The 18,052-nt window shown below is 38.0% G+C and overlaps 2 protein-coding genes and 1 long non-coding RNA gene across 5 annotated transcripts; 2 read left to right on the forward strand and 1 right to left on the reverse strand.

The window, feature by feature from the left end:
* Window positions 1-1,850: 1,850 nt before the first annotated feature.
* yeats4 (YEATS domain containing 4) lies at window positions 1,851-6,338 on the forward strand. Its single transcript, XM_086270066.1, has 7 exons — window positions 1,851-2,425; window positions 2,638-2,757; window positions 2,872-2,938; window positions 3,077-3,171; window positions 4,078-4,167; window positions 4,290-4,377; window positions 4,472-6,338. The coding sequence occupies exons 1-7, from the start codon at window positions 2,375-2,377 to the stop codon at window positions 4,639-4,641; spliced, it is 681 nt and encodes a 226-aa protein (XP_086126192.1). The 5' UTR covers window positions 1,851-2,374; the 3' UTR covers window positions 4,642-6,338.
* Window positions 6,339-6,476: 138 nt separating this feature from the next.
* Window positions 6,477-17,465, forward strand: napepld (N-acyl phosphatidylethanolamine phospholipase D). 3 transcript variants are annotated; one of them, XM_086270060.1, is made up of 10 exons: window positions 6,477-6,959; window positions 9,498-9,585; window positions 10,795-10,899; window positions 11,792-11,932; window positions 12,476-12,700; window positions 12,794-12,897; window positions 13,032-13,197; window positions 13,400-13,548; window positions 13,921-14,035; window positions 16,141-17,465. In XM_086270060.1, exons 1-10 carry the CDS (start codon window positions 6,820-6,822, stop codon window positions 16,270-16,272), a joined length of 1,365 nt encoding a protein of 454 aa, XP_086126186.1. In that variant the 5' UTR covers window positions 6,477-6,819; the 3' UTR covers window positions 16,273-17,465. The 3 variants fall into 3 exon arrangements, with proteins under 3 accessions (XP_086126186.1, XP_086126189.1, XP_086126190.1); XM_086270063.1 differs by lacking the exon at window positions 6,477-6,959 and adding an exon at window positions 7,682-7,930; XM_086270064.1 differs by lacking the exon at window positions 6,477-6,959 and adding an exon at window positions 7,708-7,775.
* LOC147310376 (uncharacterized) lies at window positions 12,739-16,663 on the reverse strand. Its single transcript, XR_015125862.1, has 3 exons — window positions 16,147-16,663; window positions 13,010-13,540; window positions 12,739-12,894 (listed from the first exon to the last, which is right to left on the reverse strand). It is a non-coding gene; the product is annotated as an uncharacterized LOC147310376 (long non-coding RNA).
* Window positions 17,466-18,052: the final 587 nt, after the last annotated feature.

Raw genomic sequence — 18,052 nt, forward strand, 5'->3', positions numbered from 1 at the left:
CAGCACACATGATATAACACGATTATACCACCAGTTTTTAAAATGTGAGTTAATGGAAATCAGGAAATTACAGGTATGTTGAGGTTTGATGCTGCAGTGTGTCATCGGGTGTCTTAAATGCAAATCAGTATGAATACAGCGCAATAACATGGTGCTTTTGTATGGTTTTTAACGAGAACAAAGTTGCATGCAGACAACATAACACATTTTTGTGAAATTATCGCCATTGGTGAAATTTTTAATTTGCTCCCAAAAAAAATCTGAAACTTGTGTTGACACCTTGTCTTTCTGGGGGTTATTCTTTTAATAATGTCATTTCAATTTCACTCCGTAACAATTTAGAAAATGCCTTATTTTCAAACGTAACCAGTGAATGTAAAACTTTTGGATTCAGAGTCACAGCAGGAATTTGAATGACAGGCTGTGCAGGAAACTGTACCAGCATCTTTTGAAACCATTGTCTTGCTCTTGAAGTGTATTCTTTTTCAGTATACTTCAGAAAGTGACTTATTGGGGAATGTAAGTGCCTTTGCTCCGTATCCTTGCAAATTCACTGAAAGTGTGATGTAATGTAAACAAAATGTAAATTGGATTTTGATATTAAAAAAAAGAAAAAAATGGGACCTTTTTGAATATAATGATGCTATTTCTGAACAGTTAGTTTTAAAATGTTGAAAGTTTTAAGGCCCTATATCATGTTTTTTAATGATATTGGCTTAATTTGATGTTAGTTAGTTGCTCTTTTTCCTCATTTTATTTCCTGCTGAGCTGTTTGGGGAAAATACTATACATGTGCCTTGTTTTCTTTCTTTTTTTTTTATTCGTTTTTATTTAAATTATTAAATTATTTCTTTAGTTGTGCATTGAATTTGGTAACTCCAATGGAGTTCTGCCCTGGTCAAGCTAAGCAGAAGTGTAGCCCTCCAGAATAAGAGCATTTGTACAGGAATTTGGTTTCATTTTCTTTGTGTTAGCTTTTGTTCCGCAGCACGAAAAGGTAAGTGATTTTTAGGTCTACAAACACAACCAGTGAAGAAACAAGAAGTCTGATCGACTGCGGGAGTCTTTAAACTGCACAAGCAGTTGGAAAGTATATACATATGTATTTATGAGTTTTCAGTATTTGTATGACTAAGATGTTTTCACTAACTGCTAGTTAGTTACTAACTGCTGCTGGTTTCTAGATACTTTATTTTAAAATCACACTTGTCTAGTAAAGGGGCCTTTGCATGATGACTTGGAAACATGTTTCTGCTACAAATTGAAGTTATAGTTTTTTTAAGATGAGTAAAATAGTTTTTGACTTTACAAAAAATGAAATGAGCTTCCATATTAAATGGTCTCACTTGGGCAAAGTACTTGCTGAATTTGTATCACCACTGTAACTTTGGGATTTTAAGTTAAGGTTCAGGTGTATTTCTACCGCCAATAATGGTTACATGTAGTGGTACATTGCAGGTAAATAGATTATCATTTGCTCTCAAAGAATAAAGTATACAAATTAAGTTTGTTTTGTGGTTCTGTTTTATTTGTGCATAATGCGTTTCGTTTTATTAGAAACAAGTGTGGGAAAGGAAATTTTGTTTTGGAGCAGTTGCTTAAAAATCACGTATGATGTCCAAAAGTATTTTCTTAACTTTAGGCCAAAACACTTGTTTTGCCATTGGAGATTGCCTGGACCTCGCACCTTAAGTGTTAGACCTGAAGGCTTACTTTTGAACAGAATTTTAAGTCCATCCTAATATAATGGTAAAGGGTTGTTAAAGTATAAAACAGTGTCGGACAGAAGTGCAGAACATCAGGTGTGAGGAGGTTTAAAACTTAACTATTGTGTAAAAAGAGTTTGTGAATGTTCTGCTGGATAAAACGAATACTTAAAATAGCATTGCGTAAGTGATTCGTTTTTCCTCACTAGAAACATTGACAGATAAATACATTTTTAGACCTTAAAAGTGACGAAAATATCCAGTATAATGAGCAAATGAAAACAGGATTGCCGAAAGTAATTGCTGTTTTCTGTATTGTCAGTCATGTTAGACATCATCATGTCACTTGAAGTAAAAAATCACAGAAGCCTAGAACTAAAAGGTTCATTGACCATAGTTTGGTTGCTTTTGTAATGGCCGCAAACGTTCTTGCTTCCGCCGGGCCCGGAACCTTAGAATCCTGGTAGCCTTTCTATCAGGACAGATTAATACGTTGCACTACCTACTTCCGGCGCTTGTTTGGCTGGCAGTTTAAAATGGTAGTACGCTGTGTGTAACGCCTACTTTTAATGCCTAAATGGCAAGGTTTTTAGACAAGAAAGCTGAGAGGACAACAAAGAGTCCTGCATAACGCACTAAAGGATTAGCGGCACTGTTTTAGTTGTAATATGTTCAAAAAGATGACTGAATTTGGTCCAGATTCCGGGGGGCGCGTTAAGGTAACGTAACTAACGCCACACTCTAGTGTAGTGTAGGCGAACCACTTTGTGATTTTATATCATTTAAAACAATGAGCAGAATAATTTAACGTGGATTGAGATAACTTGACGAAAATCGCGTGGTCGGATTCAATTTATGTACTTCTGTATTTGCCACTTGTACCGTTGTCATGCCTGTTTTTAAATTTCTGTATTCTCTCTGTTGGCTGCAGGGAGTGACTATTGTGAAGCCTATTGTATTTGGGAATGTTGCCCGCTACTTTGGAAAGAAGAGAGAAGAGGATGGGCACACACACCAGTGGTCTGTGTATGTGAAGCCTTACAGAAATGAGGTGAGGCATCCACATCAGTAAGAGGGATTTAGCAGGGCCTACAAAATGTGTCATTTACCTGAAAAACGATACAAAATGCTGTTTGAAAAGACTTAAAAAATACTTTTCTACCAGGATATGTCAGCTTATGTGAAAAAGATCCAGTTCAAGCTACATGAGAGCTATGGTAACCCTCTGAGAGGTGAGATGACTCTTTACATTGCAAGTATGAAATATTGAAGGATTTACTGGAAATAGTAATCTATCCATTTTTAATATATGACACTTTTTCAGAAAATTCATTATTCTGTGAAGCTCTCTGTGTTTCTCTTATTTCCAGTGGTCACTAAGCCTCCATATGAAATCACAGAGACAGGCTGGGGGGAGTTTGAGATCATCATCAAGATCTTCTTCATCGATCCCAATGAGAGACCTGTAAGAGCCAACACAAATAGTTACTTAGCTGTTTCAGAGAAAGCTGAGCGATCCGTGGTGCAGTTGTCATCACCGTTTCCTTACAACAAGGTCCAGGGTTTGAATCCACCATACAGGTGGACCAGAATGAAAGGGGTTTAATATATTTTGACTGCTTGATGATAGACATTTTAGAGCTTGAGTGGCATGTGGACACAGTGGTTAGCAGCCTTGCCTCAAAGCAAAGTTTGTCCTTCCTGGTCAGCTGGGCCATTTTTGTGTGGAGCATGTTCTCCCTGTATCTGCGTAGCTTCTCTCAGTGTCATCCTCCCACAGTCACACATGTTAGGGTAACTAGTTCTAAATTAGTTGCCTTTCAATCTGTATTCGCTCTGTTATAGACCTGTCCAAGGTATACCCTGCCTCTCACCCTGTGACATCTGGGATAGTTTCCAGCCCATGACCCTGAATTAGATAAGTGGTTAAGGAGATAGATGAGCGGGCTCTCCGTCATCTGCTTTGATTTATTTGGGGGGTGAGGGGAAAGGGAAGAGGGAGACGGAACAAGAGATGCATATAGGAGAGAGCTAGAGTTTAAAATTTTCTAATCAGTTTTATTTATATACCACCAAATCACTTGTTAGGTGAGTGTCTAAACCACCGCCCTAGTATTTCAAATACACATGTTATAAATAAAAGAAATACACACTTTTGAGTGTGGTGTGCTATTTCTCTTAGTGTACAGTTTAAATGGTTCTTCTTTAGTGTATGGTTTCTTATAAGAAAAAAAAACATCTGATTTATATTTACACAACAGCACTGTGTAATCCTCAGCACTTGATAAGTAATATATAGTTGTCTATGAGGATCAGCTTATTTAAAATGTGCCTGTATCCATTGCTTGAATTTCTGGTTTTGTTTTCTTAGGTGACCTTGTACCACCTGTTGAAGCTGTTCCAGTCAGATTCCAGTGCCATGCCCAAGAAGACAGTTGTGTCTGAATTCTACGATGAAATGGTACCATTGGTTTAGACTCTGACAGTGGTTGTGTTTGTATATCAGTTTGTGTGAGCTCATCAATCGCTGTATGTTATTGTTGAGAGCGAGAACTCTGAATGCGTCGTTTTTCTGCGTTTCAGATCTTTCAGGATCCAACAGCCATGATGCAGCAGCTACTGACCACATCGAGGCAACTCACCCTGGGAGCCTACAAACATGAGACGGAGTGTATGTATTCATATATTCAACACTGTTTTAAAAAACAAAAAGGCATTCACAAGTTTTGAGTCGCTTTTGTCTTCATGTCTGTGCGTTTCTCCAGTCGGTGAACTGGAGCAGAGGACCAAGGAGAAACTGGAAGTGGCAAAGAAGAGAACAAGCCAAGAGATCGCGGAGCTGAAAGACAAACTCAAAGCCAGCAGAGAGAACATCAACCACCTTAAGGCAGAGATTAGAAAACTGGAAGAGGACGGAGACCATAAAGAGCACTGAAAGAAGGACAAATATGCTTATGGATGCAATCAGTTGTTGAAGCAATTTTCTGTGCTCCTGCCCTCTCCAAGGATTTAACAAACAAAAAAAAAGTCAGTGTTGTTATTTGTTTGAGGATTTTTGCATTTTATTTTTGTTGAGCGTCCAAGGGAATCTTAAACATGTAAATATGTTTTGAGTTGGTAGGAAAGTGCTTTAAAAATGTAGTCGGCCACAAAAACTCTTCTAAACATACAAATGCTCTAGTTTTGTTTTTTATTGCAACACTCTAAAGAGTCAGAAATCACAAAGTGTTGTGAGCCTTTTTTCTTGTAGCTAAATCAAGTCTGCTTTTGGTTCTATGCATCTGCATCTTTTTTTTGTTCTCCCCAAACATGATCAAACCAGTGAGGGAGAATGATGAAACACAAAGCTGTCATTTCTCTGGTTTGATTTTGAAGCCAGTCTTGTTCAGTCATCCTGATATAAGGTCACTATTACTGTGTCAATTAGGACAAACATTTTTGCACTAGTCACACACGACTTTCAGTGTGAATAGCTTGTCCTTTAGTACTAGCTTCCTCGTGTTTTATGTAAATATTTTTAACAATCGGCTCATAAACATTAGGATACTTTTTTTTTCTCAATATAAAGAAGGTGACCTGCTGTGAAAAAAAGTATTTGCCCCCCTCCTGTTTTTTTTTGTTTGTTTGTTTTGCATATTTGTTACATATTTCTGGTCATAATTTAATTCTAATATTAGACAGAAAAAATCCAAGTAAATACAAACGGCAGTTTTTAAATAAAGGATTTCATTTATTAAGGGGGAGAGATAAGCTCTCCAATCCTCCTTGGCCCTTTGTGGAGAAAGTAGTTATACCTAACCCTAATAACGGATTGTGCCAACCTTGGCAACAAGGACTGCAACTCAGCATTTGTGATAACTGGCGCTGATCACTGTGGAGGAATCATGATCCACTCTTCTTTGCAGAATTGTTTTAATTCAGGCACACTGGTGGGTTTGGAACATAAGGTCATCCAAGTAATATACCAAATAATCTCAACTGGATTGAAGTCTGGACTTAAACTAGGTCGTTCTTTTTTTTTTTTTTTTTAATCATTCAAAGGTAGACTTGCTGTTATGTTTTTGGTTCACTGTCCTGCTACATAACCCAACAGTGTTTCAGCTTCAGGGCACAAATTGGTTGCCATTTTTGCCCAGTCTTTTTCTTGTAGTTGAATTATGAACTCTGACCTGGCTTCTTTTGTGACATCCTGGATCTACTTTTGGGGTAATTTTGGTGGGTCAGCCACTCCAGGGAAGGTTCACCACTGTTCCAAGTTTTCTCTGTATGTGGATTATGACTCTCACTGTGGTTCACTAGAGTGCCAAAGCCTTAGAAATGGCTTTGTAACCCTTTTCAGAATGATGGATGTCAATGACTTTTTGACATCCATCATCCATCAGAATCATCTATTCTTGAGTTTCTTTAGATCGGCATGATGTGTTTCTTTTTGAGAATCTTTGCTTTGTCAGACAGTTTTGAGTGTTTAGTAATTCACCTGGTCTGGCAGTAATCAGGCAACTGCAACTAGTTTTTCAACATTGTGGTTAATTACATTTTATTCATGATTTAACAAGTAGGACAGTTACTTTTCGACATATTCTGTAGGTCTGGATAGCTTTTCCTTTAATAAATCAATTCATCATTTAAAAACTGTAGTTTGTCTATCTAAGATTACAATTTATTTGGTGACCAGTGCTATGTTGTACAATCCATATTCAGGGATTCAGCTTTTAGGATTGTCAAGTAATGCAGTAAATGAAGTGTAACTATTATTTATAGTTTCTACACCAACTAATTTTTAGATTATGGCAAAAAAACCAAAACAAGAACAACACTAAATACATTTTTAATTCATTCAGCCACAATTGGGTTTTTAGTTAATGCATTTTCAGATGAGCAGATCCAAAGTTTAATTTCAAAACCAATTTGAAATTAAATTGTTTGAAATAATCTTAAAGGTCTCGAGTTTGTTTAAAATCAGCGAGATTCTGATTTCCGAAAGTCAGTGAAAGCAACTAACAGGAAGTTCTCACAGTCCGGACACTAAACCTCGTCTGTGCGTAACTTTGTGTCCTCTGGCTGTTTTCTCCGAAAACTGCCAAGTAATTATGGTCAGATACAAGGGCCTGCAATGGAAACAGTGTTGTCCAAGTCTGGACTGTTGTGTTTGGTATGTAGTTGTAAGTTTAATAAGGTTAAGACGCGACTGAATTTAGTGGGTTTCCTTGGGTTACATTCCCTTCAGGTGTCCATCAGGTGGAGGAACTCGAGGTAAGTTAAGTCGTATATAAACTACACAAAGACTCTTTTAAACAGTCCTCATGGGAACCCTACAGTCACATAGTCCACTGCTGTGTCCGGGTCTCAGTCGTCATTTCAAACCGCTTTCTTCGTTATACTATCTTAAAAATATTCAAATTCTCGGTTATCTTACATGAACTAGAACCAGTGACACAGAGACAGCTGGGGCTCCTGCACTGCTGCTACAACTGTGGAAAATCCCAAATGAAAAGCAGTGTCTTTAATTAAAGACGGCATCACTCAAGTTACAAAATTTAATGTAGAGAATATTCCCTTTTTTTGTGCAGCTATATACCTATCACACAACTAAATAGCACTCACGCACACACACAAGAGTATGTATTATTGTGGGGTACACCTTACAATATAAAGCACCTTGTGGCGACTGTTGTTCTGATTTAGCGCTGAATAAATAAAATTGTATTGAAATTGAATGATTTTATTACTTTTGTTTTGGCTGAGGTATAATAATTAATATAATAATAATAATTACTAGTAACATTGGCGGTGGAATCAATGTTTAAAATACTGATTTAAAAATATTTTTCTTTTTTAATAATATAGTTCGTTACAGCGGTTTTCTCCTTCATAAAATATCCCACAGCCGCGGCGAGAGTTTGTCGCGTCACGTGATCAAAGGGTTTTTCGCACCGACGTCAGAGAAGCCGAGCTGGTACCGAGATATGGTCCGTAACCGTCCTGCTGCGTTAAGAACTTCACATTTTTTCTTTGAACGACGTCCTGCTAACAGCCGGCTTAACGTTTCCTGTCGATAGTCCCTCCGGGGTAATGCTGCAGTGATGTAAACTGTGCTGCAAAATGCGTGCAGCTCCTCATAAATGCTGCTCATTAAAACAGTCAGAAGCTAACGTTTATGCAGAGAACATGTCTCCTCGCTAAGGAAAGCACTGGTGGTATTCTGAGTTCAAGTTTTCGGGAAGGTAGGTGCTAGAACCTGACGTTAGACGACGCTTGTGGTATACGATAATGCTATGGTGGCCTGTTCCTAGAGTCATTGTTTTCCTTTTGAACACACTTGCTAGGCGAGTTCTCGGTAAAATACAGTGTGCAGTATTTCCTTCTTACGCTTGGTGAGGATATAATGGTTTAGTTTGTCAGTAGTGGTTTGCAGTTTGCCATCCTTATCGCGTGTTTGACACCTTTGCAACAGGAAACGGATAAATGTCATAATGTGCTGGTTAAACTCGATCAGTTGGCAGCTGTTGTCATGTTCATAATTATTTCCTTTCATGAATTCTTAATTAATTTCACAGCAGTATATATGATTAAGTCTATTTCGAACTTGTGTCAAGGTTATTTCTAGCATGTGCTGTCCAGTTTTTAAAGCTCACATGTGCGTTTATTCAATAGTAAAGTGATATTTCTCTTGAATTCAGGAAAAACCTGACTCGAGGTTGTTTGTTGTTTATACAACCATGGCAGGCATGCTGGCTAGATGCAAAGACCTATTTTGATTGTCATCCACAGAGCCCCATTGTTAACCTGGTGTGTGTGTAAGTTCCATTCATGAGGCCAAGTGCATCATCAGCATGGCATGGTTTAATGTGTGGATTTCCCCACAGAGAGCAAGTGCACTTTGGTTTTTTTGTTTCATAACTGCATTAGATGTAGTGGTTTATTTACTCCACTTCCCTCTGGGATTAATAAAGTTTCTCTGATTCTGATTATTTCTCTTTGCATAAGAGGATCCATGAAGGAAGCATTGCTGAGTGCATGATAGAGAGGGTGTATTCCAAACTCTGATAGTTGTGGATAATAGCAGGATAAGGAAGGGCTGTGATTAGACTTCTTGGCTTTCTCTCGTCTAAGTGCCTTCATAAATATATGCTTCTTTATCTGATGAAATCATTATTCACTCCGGTCACACACCCAGTCCTGTTTGAATGCTTTACGGCAAGGCAAACTCCATTTAAAGTTTAATTCTGCACCACCGTGTTTGAAGGAGACATTCACCCAAAAAAATTGCAGTTTAAGGTACCCATGAGTTCTTGCACGCTGTTAAGCTTTAATGTGGTAAACAGTGGAATTACAGTGCAAATGTCTTTAGATTTGTGTGTGTCAGAACATCAGTTACTTCTCAATCGCTGTTACTCAAGAGAAAAAAAGCTGTCAACACACTTCTTCCTGCCAGCAAGTCCTTAATTATAAAAGCGGTGGCAAGGTTTGAACAACTGAATTTAATACACAGTGGAAGCATTTAAATGTCACGTCAGATAATAGTTTTATTTGAATACAGTAAAGCTGATGTCACTGTGCCTGATTATCATCTTTTTGTCTTATGCAAAGTGTTGCAGTTTAACTGTCTGCTGTTTGTGTGTTCTGTTATCAGTACAGTTCTATCAGTGAAAGGGGCCAGGCTATAACTTGGTTGCAGTTGTGTTTATGTAATGTCTTTGTTCTCATTGTCTTCTGGTATAATTGTGGTTCTGCTCGCTGTGCAGGACTTTGCAGCACTGTTGTGAAGTTAATACTGTGTTTGTGTGTCAGTGCTAGGTGTGGTCGGGGCGCTGAAGCCATGGAGAAGCCGTCATCTTCAGACAGAGCTGAGCTCGAGGAGAGAAAAGGCCTGGTGGAGGTAATGCACATTATCAGCTGCAATTAGATGGCGCCGTGGTTTAAATGGAAAGTTCACCGCAAAATGAAATATAAATGTTTTTCCTCTTGCTTATAATCCTCTTAATACAGCACCATCACAACAAAAGACATCTGCCTTCTGTTGAATATAATGGAAAAAGGTGGCACATGTTTACAAAGTTCTGCTTGGTAGCACTGCAAATTTGGTTGCATATTTGCTTTAGTTTTTTAGCTGGAGGTGAATATTGATAAGATTTTGTTGAAAGCGTTGGTATTCTCACATCCATCCATCCATCCTCCGCTTGTCCAAAGTTGGGTTGCGGTGGCAGCAGGTATTAGCTTGCGCAGTGTATTCTAGATGTCCTTCTCCTTAACCAGACTTTCCACTTCCTCCTGGGGTATCCCAAGGCGCTCTCCCAGGCCAGATGAGATATATGATCTCTCCAGAGGGTTCAGGGTCTACTTTGGGGTCTCCACCCAGTTGGGCTTGCCCAGGAGGTGCCAGAACCACCTCAGCTGGGTCCTTTTGACATGCAGGAGCAGCATCTCTACTCTGAGATCGCTCCACATGTCTGAGGCCCTCACCCTATCCCGAAGGCCCAGTCACCCTAGGGAGGAAACTGTTACTTTCTGATTTCAGTCTTTAGTAATTTTCTGTGTGGGGAACCAAATGAAATCCTACATAGATCTTCAGTGTAGCTGTATTATTATCTGATTGTGAACACAGTGTGGAAGCAGAGCAAGGGAAAAAAGAGACTGAGGAGTGCAGAAGCAACACTGCTATGAGTTTGATCCATTTGTTTTTCAGTGTCCAACTGTTGAGGGGAAAAAAAGGCCAGCCCTGGTAAACTTTGAAAACCGGTTTTTAATTCCCATTCCGAAACACACCTGTGCTTTTTCTTTTGACCTGCCAAATGTAATTACATGTTAAAATAGGTGCTTTGAAAAGGCTTTGCAATTACTGCTCAGGTCATTAACTCATGATAACCGTTAAAGGGACTTCTTAGTGTTTTTAAAACTGTTGTGTAATCCTGATGTATGTGTCAGTCTTTGACGCCAGAAGAATTTGCAGAATTTAATAAAAGCACTGATATTATTTTTTTCATGTTTTCTCAATACGTTCTTGTATGTTAAATGTTTATTTTCAATTCTTAAAAATGTTTAGAAGAATTCAAGTTTACTATAGTTTCTATGTGTACTCATTGTTCAGGATGGTGGCGAGCCTAGAGGTGCTGAGGGTGGAGAGGTGGATGCTCGGACTCCAAGGAAGAGCAGCTCCTCCCGCAAAAGCTTCCGCCTGGACTACCGACTGGAGGTAAGACCCTCTATTACTGTCACCCTGCTATCTAATAAAACCCAAATCATGAGGCTTCAGTTTCACCTCAGAGCTTCTTCGTTCTGTGAAGTCCTCCTCTCTAGTTCCGCATGTTGTGTTTTGTTACATCCGAGTTCAGCTTTTAATGTCATGGATCACACAGTGTTCTTAAATTGGTTATATCAGGTGGTTGCTGTGTCTGTATCTACATTAGCATGCTTTAAATCTCATCTCACAGAAAGAGAAGTTTTTCTGTTGTTATTAATCATGTCAGAAAAACCTCCCTCGTTCTGTGGTGTTCCACAGGGATCATTTTTGGAACTATCCTGTTTAGCTTGTAGATGTTAACTCTTGAAAAGATAATATCTAATTTATAAAAACATTTCTACAAACTGTTTGATTTCCAAGTTTTAGTTAAATAACAATTTCTACATTTCATTTCTGATGAAAGAGACTCTTACCATTGTCCCAGATAGCGCAATCCCAAGGTTCAAACAAGGCAGTAGGTTTTGTTAGTTCTGTTAAATCTAGCTTATGTAACCTTGGGGTAATGTTGAATAGTTCCCTTTCTTTAGGTTGTTATGTCAGGAGTGGAACTTGTTTATTTTATCTAAGGGGCATCTTTTTGCTCCAAAACTTTGGAATAAGTTGTTTTATTGCTTCAGATGGGGCTTTTAAAAATGGGTAAAGTCAGGCTTTGGGGTCTTTGTGTCTGACTTTGTCTTGTTTATGTGTCCGTTTTGTTGTTTTGGTTTTATTTAATGTTTCTTCTTTAGGCATCAGGCACTTTGTGACTTTCCTGTGAAAAATAAACTTGTATATTTTATACAACTGTAGATTCCAAAATGACTTGCTAACATAGCAAATATGCTATTATTTACTTTTTTTGCAGGAAGAAGTGACAAAGTCGTGTCGGGACAAACATGGCCGCTGGGCTAACCCCTGGCCAACGTGGCGCTTTCCTTCCTACTCGATGCTGTTCAGGTTCCTGTTCTTAGAAAAAGATAACAGCAATGTACCTTCTAGTAAAGAGGTAGGTAATCACTTACTTATAATCACCAGTTTACTATTAGCTGTTGGTTTTAATCCAAGTCGCAGTGAAGCGTCACTAATCAATTTTTAAATGTGCAGGTCTCAAGTTTATATAGAAAACAGCTGTTGGCAAAATTTTGCCTCCTTGGAAATGAGTTCAGGACAAATACATCTTTACTAAGAATCACTGGCCGATTTCATCTCACACACACACTATTTATAGGTCTTATTGGAAAACCTGCTGAGCTCAGTGAGGGCTTAACAAGCTGCTTTCACACTGCAACAGAAAAAAGGTTAACCCGTTATTAGCACAGACTCTACTGTTTGTTGCTATATTCAAACTTTTAAAAATGGGTGTGCTTACCAACTACTAGCAAATTCATAGGTGTAAAGTACAGTTATAGCAAAGGTGGCCTTCAGCATTAAATAATTTGCCCCTCCTGCACCCATCTGTTTCATCCCTTCTTACATCTTACTTTGTCTGTTATTTATTTTTTAAACTATGGATGGCCTGTTCCTCTCCCTCGTCTCTCTGTCTCTAAAGGCCCTGGATCGTGAGCTCCCTGTGATGGAGCCATACTTTGTGCAGAACCCAAACCTCTCTGGCTCTGGTCCAGGACTGAGAGTCACATGGCTGGGCCATGCCACAGTTCTGGTTGAAATCGATGGGGTGAATGTTCTGACAGATCCAATCTTCAGTCAGAGGGCATCGCCGATCCAATATATGGGACCCAAAAGATTCAGAGGTCCTCCTTGCACTGTGGAGCAGGTTCCTATATATACATACATATATTTTTGTTTGTTAAAATTTTTTATTTATTCCTCCACCTTTAAGGTTCTTCTTTTACTTTCCTGCCAACAGCTTCCTAGGATTGATGCAGTGGTCATCAGTCACTCTCATTACGATCATCTGGATGCTGGATCTGTGGCCAGTCTTAATGCTCGCTTCGGAGGAGAGCTACGCTGGTACGTGAGGTGGATCAGTGGTTCACAATATTATTTCCATTCATGTCATATGTTCACTTCCCACTGTCAAACAGTGTGCCCTTTAGTGCCCTTTATTAGAAATTACATGTACCTTTTTGCATTGTGTGTGTCAGGTTCGTGCCAATGGGTTTGATGGACTGGCTGATGAAGATGGGCTGTGAGAATGTGATGGAGCTGGACTGGTGGGAGGAGAACTGTGTCCCAGGTCATGATGATGTCACGTTTGTTTGCACACCCTCGCAGCACTGGAGCAAACGCACAGCATGGGATGATAACAAAGTAAGATAATAACAACAACAATATGCATATTATTGCTTAATTGTTTAATAAGATTTAGTGAAGTGCCATGACCCTAAACAAGCCAACAGCAGAACTTTGTCATTTTTATAGGACAACAAATTCTGTTTAAATCTTTATCTTGAATTCAAAACAGATAAAATTGATAAAATTCAGGTCTTTTTTTAAAAAACATTTTTTCCAGTCTTTATGGAGCAGCTGGACCGTTTTGGGTCCAGACCATCGTTTCTTCTTTGCTGGCGACACTGGCTACTGTTCTTCCTTTGCGGAAATAGGACGACGCTTTGGACCATTTGACCTTGCAGCAATCCCTATCGGAGCATACCTGCCCAGGTAATACACATGTGCACTTTATTAAGAACATCCTTACAATCTAATGTTTTGCCACTGAATTTGCTTTTGTAATGTACATTCGGAACACGTCTAATGATTATTTTAACATTTCTACAGACAGTACTTTGTCACAATTACAAAAAAATAAATAGTTTTCTAAATAAGTAAACATATGTGGGAAAATGATGGCACTGTAGATTCAGTTTTTATTTACTCTGTTCTAGAGGCACATTCATGTTTCAACAATAAAGTCGGTAGGTAGAGTTAATTGCAGTTAACTCTACCTCTAAGCTATTCATTTTTCCATAATGCTGTGCCTATTGTAACAAAAACAGATATCAAAGACTACTTGAATATTACTTGGTTTTTCAGAGACGTGATGAAAGGACAGCATGTAGATCCAGAGGAGGCCGTTCAGATTCACGAGGACCTTCAGGCCAGACAGTCGGTGGCCATTCACTGGGGCACCTTTGCCCTCGCGTATGAGGTAATGCCACACAAATACATTTATTTAGTTATGGATCCCTTATATATTCTTTAAATAAATATTTAAAACCTAGATGATTTGCCTTCTTTGAAAGAGTTGGAATAGAAGATCAATGGCCCTCTAATGCCTGAGATTTGCAAAGATGGAATAATCAATTCTGTAGCATCAGAATCCACTTACCGGCTCAATGTGTTTATTAAGTTTGTGGTTTTATGTTGAACTATTGACTATTCACTGGACTACTGCACAGTGAATTTAAAGATTCTTATTGTCACCATGGCATTGCCACCATGAATACTTCAACTTTGCTTTAAAACATTGGTTATAGGGATTTAAAGTCATGATGCTATTTCCATTACTCAATGCATACCTCTTTCTCATCAAAATTAGATTTTGTCCATATCTCACTATCTTCCCAAGATTAACTTCCAGTGATCACTCCTGCGTTACTGTTGTAACAGACACATCTGAGTTGTGAGCCTCCCCTAGTCTTTTTTTCCCCCTCTAACCCCATTTCTTTAACAAGCAAACACATGTTTATATTTGTGCTTTGGTCATGCTTAATGTTCACATGTGTTTTTGCTCTATATCTTTTGACTTATTTGAGCTACCCTACTAAGTCCTGGTGTACTAAATAGAGGACATCCTGGGCTTTCCAATGATACGTCATGTGTTTGGGTCCCCTTTTAGCTACAAAAAGGAAGGAAATCACACAAAATTAATGGGAAGATTCTTTTTTCCTCTGTTCTCATGAGGATATAATCATTTTGAAACAAGTTAGTTGACAGGTTGACTGACTGGTGTTTCTATTTTTTTTTTTTTTTTTTTTTTTTTTTTTTACAACAAAGGTTACATAATGCAAGGTATTTCAGTAGCATTCAATTTAGTATTTTGTTACTATTATACAACCTCACTTCCAAAATTGTTGAGGCGCTGTATGAAATGTAAATAAAAACAGAATGCAGTGATTTTCAGATCTCAAACCCATATTTGATTGATAATGAAACATAAAAAAAGCATCAAATGATTAGAGACATTTTACCATTTCCTGAAAGATATTGGCTCATTTTGAATTTGATGGGAGCAGCACATCTCAAAAAAATTTGGGATGGAGGCAACAAAAGATTGATAACTAAGTGAGACTAAAGAGAAACAGCTGGAGGAACACTTTACAGCTAATTAGTGTTATTGGCAATGGGTCACTAACATGATTTGGCATAAAAAGAGGGTTTCTTCAAAGTGATCTTAACCACCCTGAAAAAAAAAAAAAACTGCATTTGTAAATTATTTAAAAAATTCTAAAATTGACTTAAAAAGACTTTAAATAGTACATATCATCTACAGAATTCAGATAATCTGGAGAAATCTGTGTGCAAGGGCCAAGGTTAAAAATCAGTAATGTCCTAAAAACGTTGAGCCCACAGGTGTAACTGCATTACAATTTGCATGATTCTGTCATGAAAAATCAAAGCATTGTCTCAGGAACACTTCCTGAAACCACTCAGTGAGTACAGTTTACCATGTTATGCACAAATGTGGGCTAAATCTACATCATGAAAAGAAGTAGCCGTATAGGAACAGGCATAAGATCTTCAACAGGCTATAGCTCATTTAAAATGGACAGAGTCAGATTAGAATAATGAGACAGCATTTCTCTCCCAAAGCTGGTCTACTCATTACCCAGTCATTTATGGACTGTTTATCTTGTGGAAAGCACAGGTTTATGAGATTTGCAAATCATCATTCTCTTTTTATTTACATTTTACAGAGCATTCCAATTTTTTTTGTAATCGAAGGCAGTTAGTATTTGAGGTTGCAATAGACCTAAGAGCTACTCTGTGAGTGCCATATCAATGCAAGAGCTCGTTGTTTAGATATAGTGTTGTGACACTATTATGTTCTGGCAACACAGTAAAACAAAGGTTTCATTGTTGAGCTGCATGAGTATTCCTGCAGCCGTCCCAGTTTAATGCAGCCTCTGTTGAAATCGAAGTGATATAAATGTAATAATCACTGAAAAATCTGCAGAACTAAACAAAAACTGAATGTGTTGGAGTAGCTGCTCGAACAATATCTTAACATGCATGTTTTCTCTTGTCATGCAGTATTACCTCGATCCACCTCTTCGACTCAGAGAGGCTTTGGAACAGAAGGGACTGAAACCAGATTGTTTCTTCACTTTGCATCATGGGGAGTCTCGCCTTATATCTGCACAGGACGAAGACGTCTTCGACTGATGTGCAGTGTTTTTGTGGCCCGTTTCTATGGATTTGTCTGTAACAAAGTGCAGTAAATTCATAACATGCAGAATCCCAGTTTAAAAAAAAAGTTGTGATAATTGCATATGTATATGCAGCCTGTATCAACTAGAAATCAAAACTAGGCCACAATATTGAATGTTGCACTGCCATCACATGGTCATTGGTAGGCAGTACTACCTACAGGAGCTGTTCTTCTCATGGGTCATAAATAAGCAAAAGGCATAAGATTTACTTGATCCTGGAATCTGTACTTGGTTCTGTGTAGTAGTCAGTGTGGCAAATGAAACATGGTAAAAGTATATCAAACAAATTTAGACAACTAGATTTTTAAAATTTGAACTGTATTAAAAACACCAAAAACTTTTTGTATTGCCAAACAAGTAATCTTATTTTGTGCAGCTCAGTATTTGTGAAATGCTAACTTGCATTCTAGTGTGCATTATTGTGATTGAAATTTCGTGGTGTGCACACTGCTTTACACCGAACGAGAGAAAAATTCTCTGCGGGTACAATTTTACAGATCAGAGGATCTGGTTAAAATACATCTGCTGTGCTTATATCTTAAGTAAAGTTTTCTTTCAGGATCTTAGAAGCTGTAATATGAAAGAAATACTAGAGGATAGAGGATTTTGTGGTGTAATAATATTTCAACATTGATGTTAAATCATGCAACACTACAAAGACTTTTCTGAATGTGCTACGAGAACTCAAAATTGAGCGACGCAAAAATAGTTTATCTATTATCAGAGTCTGAAACTCTCAGCGACCGAGTGCCGATAGCAAACGTGGAGCAGTGCTGTCTAGATGTAGAAGTTGAGCTGGGTTCAGCTTCGTGCCTTGCAAATATTATGCACTGCTGCAGGTTTAGACATTTGGCTTTGATGCTGTGAAACCACAGTTTCTTTCTTTGCTTATCAGTGTGATCATTTCCAGTTTTACCTTTCCGTTTTTAGCCGGATGGGTTTGAGTCAAAGAGCAACAGTAGATTAGTGTTTTTGAACACAGTTGAAGCAAAATTCGGTTTTTAATGCCTGAATGTATGAACACATAACAGCACAATGTTGAGCTCATGTACTGCAGTAACAGGTTTATAAAGGTAAAAAGAAAAATGTTGTTTACATGTCACAGTGTCACTGATTTACAGAATAAATATTACTTTGCATTTAAAATGGTGTTGTTTTTTCTCTTCTTTTTTTGTTAGTAGTAAGATCTAAAAAATAAATGTGCACACTTTTCAAACATTAGTGCCTGAAGTGTTAGCATTGCAACAGGCACACTGGTAGACAAAAACAGGTGGGCATTTTCAACAGCGAGAAGTACTCTGGCGTCTTGATTCTGTATTTTTAGTGTAAAATAATACTGTGCTTCTACCACCCAAATTATTAATGTCATTTAATAAACAGGTCAGTGTATGAAATAACACCTACAGGCTTAGAAATTTATTTAAAGCCCCCAGCAAACAGCTGCTAACTGGATATTCTTTTTCTGACCACTGTAAGTCCTAGCTTTGGTTGTGTGAGAAAATCCAAATTTAACTTCAGTCATTTAAATCTAATTTCTTCCTCATTCTGATGCTTAATTTAAAGTTAAGCAGATACATTCCTAAATGTACTGAGTTGCTATTTGGCTGATTTGCTGGCATTTGAACAGGTGCACCGAAAGAAGAGTAATTTACTTTAGTCCCCTTCTTTATTCCATTTTCCATGGATATAGTTTTGAAATTTCACTTTTTATTGACCGGGCTAAAGATTGGATT

Source organism: Aulonocara sp. 'chitande type north' Nkhata Bay, linkage group LG17, assembly GCF_057382095.1.
Source record: "Aulonocara sp. 'chitande type north' Nkhata Bay isolate Kocher_YH1m ecotype deep benthic linkage group LG17, A_spYH_male_GT1.1, whole genome shotgun sequence".
NCBI lineage: Eukaryota > Metazoa > Chordata > Actinopteri > Cichliformes > Cichlidae > Aulonocara > Aulonocara sp. 'chitande type north' Nkhata Bay.